At 38.5% G+C, this 6,621-nt stretch overlaps 1 protein-coding gene across 1 annotated transcript; it reads left to right on the plus strand.

The window, feature by feature from the left end:
• Window positions 1-255: 255 nt before the first annotated feature.
• On the plus strand, window positions 256-3,979 carry LOC131805726 (uncharacterized). Its single transcript, XM_059129279.1, has 2 exons — window positions 256-1,661; window positions 1,717-3,979. Exons 1-2 carry the CDS (start codon window positions 256-258, stop codon window positions 3,977-3,979), a joined length of 3,669 nt encoding a protein of 1,222 aa, XP_058985262.1.
• The last annotated feature ends 2,642 nt before the right edge of the window (window positions 3,980-6,621 follow it).

Here is a 6,621-nt window from a genome sequence, read left to right on the forward strand (position 1 = left end):
TGAAGGAACTAGCAAACATCAAAAATCGAATCAACAACAATCAAAAACTATTCAACATTAGGAACAAACAACTTTAACAACATCAACATCAAGTGTGGTAACAGCAGTTAAACAACTCACCAACCACAATATAACAATCTACAAAACTCAACAACAACATTGATCAACAATCGCAAACAAAAAAAAATATCTACAAAAAAAAAATTAATTAAACATCGATCAACTACAACAACATTTTTAAAAGGACTTATCAAAATGCCTAGTTGCCAAGAAATGTACTCTCAACAATACACAATCTTCAAAGTGTTAGATGCTATGTTGCAGACGGCGCGAGGTAGGAAATATCGCAGTAATACCATACCAGACATGCGTAAGAAGGTGCTAGAACAATGGGAAACATTCTGCAGAAATGATGAGGCACTCAAAAAAAGGGACGATAAGAATGAAAATGACCCGTATTATAAGGAGAAAGCGTATGAAATTGCACAAAAGATGAAAGAGGACATATGGAAGATTTTAAATGATGCAGAAGCAGAAGAATCCCACACCGTTAAAATAAGTCCACAACAAGGAGATTCAAGTCCACAAGAACATAGTTTAAATGCACCGCAGTTATCATTCAAATTAATGGAAATTGGTGAAGTGACAAATGAAAATCACAACAAACTAGCAAGATCATTAGAAAATCAATTTAATTCTAACGTAGCAGAATTAAATTCTATGATAAAACTGGTCGAAACCAAGAAAGACAAGATATATTTAACAAAACTGCTTGAGAGACTGGAAGTCCAGATGAACAGACTGCTCGACATTCGATCAGAAATGGCGAGAGAAGGTGCAGGAAATGACTTTACGGAAGATCAGTGGGAACAGTCCGGAGAAGATTTCAACAAAGCTCAGATGCAAATAACAGAATTGTTGACATCTTTAGAAGCGGCACAAAGAAAATCCGTAATGGTCGAAAAAATAAAAATTCCAGAGTTTAGTGGACGTCGTGAAGATTGGAACTCATTTTATGAATTATTCCGCACATTAGTGCACGAAGATAAAAATGACTCAGATCAAGAGAAGCTGTTTCGTCTACGGTCAGCTTTGAAGGGGGATGCACTGCAGATTATTCAAAACATGCCGTTAACCAGTTCAGCATATGAAGGGGCTTTGGAAGCATTACGTAAAAGGTACGACAATAAAAGGACTCTATTCACACATTATGTGGACAGCCTATTAGATGTGCCAAAAATTAATGGATCATCAGTGCACAGTATCAAGAAGTTATTGGATACAGCTATAGAGAGCATTGAGGGAATCAAATCCATGAATTTGAAACTGGGAGATGCATACCCAATTCTGGCACACATAATAGTGCGCAAATTGGATAAAGAGACTCTTTTACAATATGAACAGACAATACAAAAGTGTACGGAAATTCAAGATATCAACGACGTTCTAAAATTCTTGGAGCAAAGATATCAAACTTTGAATTCAGTTTGGTCTATAGATGATGGAGATAAGCAGAGATTCAAGCGACAATACAGTTTTGAAGTGGCAGCAACAAACAGCGAAGAAAATCAAATAAAATGCGGTTATTGCAAAAGTTTTGGGCACAAGATTCACCAATGTCAGCAGTATAAAACATTAACAGTGAAGGAGAGGGTTCACGAGTAAGCTAAACTCACTGATTTCGATTCGAATACCTCGATGGTTGCACGTATCCAGCTCAACTGAAGCACAACTGCATGGATTCGCGGATGCATCGGAAAAGGCTTATGCAGCCGTAGTTTATGTTAAAGTGAATGGAGTTGTTCAGCTAGTAGCAGCTAAAAGCAAAGTCAATCCCATTAAAAATAGGAAGACGTTACCAAAACTAGAGTTGTGTGCGGCGAATTTATTAGCGAAACTTATGACAAAGGTTATGAAAATTTTGTCAATAGAAGCAAATGTATTTATGTGGAGTGATTCGTCGATAGCGCTGTCATGGATACGTAATAGTTCTAGTAAAGATCGATTTATAAGGACAAGAGTGAAGGAGATTCAACAATGGGTACCAGCAGCCAAATGGCAATATGTAAAATCAAAGGAAAATCCGGCAGACATGGGATCCAGAGGGATATCAGCAGACAAGTTACCAGAGAATAATCTCTGGTGGAATGGTCCGTCGTGGTTAATGCGAGATGAAGAGAGCTGGGATACAAAGGAACCTGTGTATGTCAATGTGGCCGTCACAAATGCGAACAGCGGTCCCAACTATTTCAATCATATGGTAAAAGATTATTCATCGTTTACACGACTTAAGCGAGTGATAGCGTATGTGCTCAGATATATCGCAAAGCTACGCGGAAAAAACTTTCCAGATTACTTGACTGTGGAAGAATTACGAGCTGCAGAAATGTTTTTAATAAAAGGCCATCAACAACAAGAATTTCCAGAAATTGTCACGAGACTAAAAAATAATACGCCGATTGATCACAAACACAAGCTGGCTTCATTAAATCCCTTTTTAGACGAGAATGGCGTGTTGAGAGTTGGAGGTCGATTACAGTTAGCTTCGCTGGCGTATAATCGTAAACATCCCATAATACTCAATAAATCAGAGCTGAGTGATCTAATTATCAAGGACGCACATGTGAAAACGCTCCATGGTGGAAATCGGATAGTGGAACATTTGCTAAAAAGAAAATTTTGGATTATTGGGTTGAAAAACAACGTAAAACGGCTGAATCGGGGTTGCGTCAAATGTATACGATATAAACGAGAAAAACAATGCCAGCTAATGGGAATGTTACCAGAATATAGAGTTAATGTATCTGCACCGTTTACACATTGTGGTGTAGACTATGCAGGACCAATATACATGAAGTGTTCAAATGGCAGAGGCCAGAAAACATATAAAGGATACATTGCGGTATTTATTTGCATGACAACAAAGGCAATTCATTTGGAACCGGTTAGCAGTTTGACGTCAGAAGCATTTCTGGCGGCCCTAAAGCGCTTGTTTGCCAGAAGAGGTAAAAGTAGTCATATATATTCTGACAACGGCACAAATTTTGTTGGAACAGTTAAACATTTGGATAGAGATTTAAAGGCCGCCATGAAGGAGAATAACGCACTAGCACCTATATTAGCGACAGAAGGAGTGCAGTGGCATTTTATCCCCCCGGCAAGTCCCCACTTCGGAGGAATATGGGAAGCGGCTGTTAAATCAATGAAATATCATTTACGAAGAGTTATTGGTGAGAGTAAATTGACATTTGAAGAAATGTCTACGCTTTTATATCAGATCGAGGCCGTGTTAAATTCGAGGCCGCTTTATAACATGGATGATAATGCTGGCGAGGTGGAAGTCCTCACACCTGGACATTTTCTAATCGGAAGGCCCTTGATAAGCTATCCAGAAACGAGCGACGAACACAAGATTACAGCCCTAGATCGTTGGAAGCAAGTGCAGAAAATGAAAAATTGTTTTTGGAAGCAATGGAAATCAAACTATCTAGAAACACTCCAACAACGGTACAAGTGGAAAACCGAAAAGAAGAATATACAGAGGGGACAAGTGGTGATAGTTAAGAATGAGGAAACACATCCTGGACGATGGCCGTTAGGTAAAGTCGAAGATGTCCATCCAGGACCGGATGGGTTAGTAAGAGTCGCCACTTTAAAAACCCAAGCAGGGTTGATAAAGAGATCCGTGAACAAGTTGTGCCCATTAGAAGGCGTAAAAACTGATGAAAAACGTGACAGCTCCAATGGAAAGAGAACCGGCAATCTGGCAGGCTACTTAGTGCTTTTGCTTCTTGCTTTAACTCAAGTAAAACCTACGGTCGCTGACAGCTTAACCAATATCACGGAGCTGCAGGAGTCAACCGCACTATATTTGGACCAGGTTGGATCAGTGAATGTTGTAGCCTCGAAATGGAACATGATCATAGTTTTTAATATGCTTCCATTTTTGAATCCATGGAGAAATGCGAGACCGTGTTAAAAACGATGATGCCACTATGCGTAAAGTTGCAGATATTCGAGCCGCAGTGCGACAATATTCTAAGAACTATGGAGAGGCAGGTTCGGAGTCTACAAGACACTAACGAGTTCTTGTTCTCGAGCACTAGTAGGAGGCCCAAACGAGCGCCATTAGAGTTCATCGGGTCACTCCAGCACGTCCTATTCGGAACTATGGATGCGGAAGATCGGAAAAAAATAGAAGAAAGCTTGCAAAACTTATTGGAAAATCAATATAACCTGAAGTTTATGATGCAAAAACAAACCTCGGTCGTGGAATCTACGATTAATATTCTGCGCACTACTATGGAAGATGTAAATACCAACTTCAAGAAGATACAGGATCAGATGAACAACATAACGGCGGCTATGGAAGAGTCATACTTCGTTTATAGAGAGTCGATTCGGTTTTTCATGGTAACCAAAGATTTGGACGCAATAATTCGCGAGAACGAAAGAGTACAGTCGAGTATGATAAACCTGCTTATTGACATTAACCATGGGAAGCTCAATCCAGCCTTGATTACGCCGTTACAACTTCAGGAAGAAATGACCAAGATAAGAGAGCACATGCCTGAACACCTCAAATTTCCTGGAAAAAAGTATGATCAAATTAGAGCGGTATACAAACTTCTTACTGCTAAGGCAGCATTAATTGAGGACCGACTGATGGTTTCAGCTAATATTCCATTGTTCACGCAACACACGTCTCAGCTGCATCGGATCATCCCCCTACCTATTAGGCTGAACGGTGGGAAAGTTGTAGCACAGCCATCGGGACATTATCTGATATATAATTTCCACAGGGATGCCTACCATATAATGACGCAAGCTGAGTTAAACATGTGCCAGCTGTACATTGACGATGAATATGTTTGCGAAGGTAATTGGCCATGGGTCGACGCAAATGACCATTCGTGTGAGGTGTACTCTCTTAAGCCCCTAAATGCACCGAGATGCCAGTTCTCTGAGACAAAGATGGAATCGCTATGGACGAAGCTGCAAGCCAACAACCGCTGGTTGTTCAAAGTTTTTCAACCAACAACAGCTCACGTATCCTGCAGTCGAGATTCACAGCAAATAGTCCAGCTACCGAGTCAAGGCATCATTACGATGAAGCCAGGATGTACATTAAGGGTAAAAGGAGCAACAATTTCCACACCTTTCAATATTGCATCGAAGAAGGTCGTGGAAGACAAATCATCTTTCGTAGCAGACATAAACCGGCTGTCTAATTTCTCGGTCATGCCTTTAGGGCCGATGGTGGTAAATCACTCAGCAAGGCTAGCGGAAATAGAGTCTCAGTTGAAAACGATCGATGTCTCACAGCTTAATCTAAAAGGGTTGAATTTTCATCACATCTCCGGGCACTTATCTCTAATGGTCATGGTAGCCGCCTGCATAATAGCTCTAATATGTTCAATCAGAAGATGCATAAAACCGACAAGAGTAGCATCTATTCACTTTGCCCCCCCGCAGAATGTTTGAAAGACTCAAACATGTGTGTGGAAATGGAATTGGTGTTTCACACGCTTATCTAAATATTATTTAGTTTTAGTTTACTTTATGCTAAGTACTTACATTCTTCTCAACATAGAATTTACTCTTCAGTTTAGTGATAATTTTGTATTGAACTATTTACGTACGACTATGTTTAATAGTTTTTGTAAATTATAATCTACCCAACGCTGTGTTTGCCTGCTGCATAAGATAATGAGCATGTAATAAAGATTTTATGACCCCCACAAGAGATATGCAGGCAAGACAATGTACGCAAGATGAGTCGCGTTGGTCTATCACCAATTCATATGTATTCTTGAATAGAAAGTAAGGGTTGCTAGATAGTGTGTAAGGTTATGAATTATTTTGTAAACTAGCACTTAAGATGGAATTATGAAAAAATAAATTCAGTGTCGAATCAAGCATCATACGAGCATTTTCATTCTCCTCCCAAACAGGCGTTTTCAGCTATTATTTGTGATCACTTTTTTAAGAGTGAATTTAAAAAAAAACCATGACTCCTTAAATATTGATTTTTCGGGCGTTTTTCGCTATTATGTGTGATCACTTTTTTAAGAGTGAATTTAAAAAAAAAAACTTTAAAATGGCCATAACTCCTTTAATATTGAGTTTTCGACGTTTTTATCTATTATTTGTGATCACTTTTTTAAGAGTGAATTTATAAAAACTTTAAAATGGCCATAACTCCTTAAATATTGAGTTTTCGGCGTTTTTGGCTATTATTTGTGATCACTTTTTCAAGAGTGAAATATTGGAAACTTTAAAATAGCCATAACTCCGTAGATATTGAGTTTTCGGCGTTTTTAGTTATTATTTGTGATCACTTTTTTAAGAGTGAATTTATAAAAACTTTAAAATTGCCATAACTCCTTAAATATTGAGTTTTCGGCGTTTTTGGCTATTATTTGTGACTACTTTTTAAGAGTGAATTAATAAAAAATTAAAAATGGCCATAACTCCTTAAATATTGAGTTTTCGGCGTTTCTGGCTATTATTTGTGATCACTTTTTCTAGAGTGAATTATTGGACACTTTAAAATGGCCATAACTCCTTAAATATTGAGTTTTCGGCGTTTTTAGCTGTTATTTGTGATCACTTTTTCAA

Source organism: Musca domestica, unplaced genomic scaffold (genome assembly GCF_030504385.1).
Source record: "Musca domestica strain aabys unplaced genomic scaffold, Musca_domestica.polishedcontigs.V.1.1 6, whole genome shotgun sequence".
NCBI lineage: Eukaryota > Metazoa > Arthropoda > Insecta > Diptera > Muscidae > Musca > Musca domestica.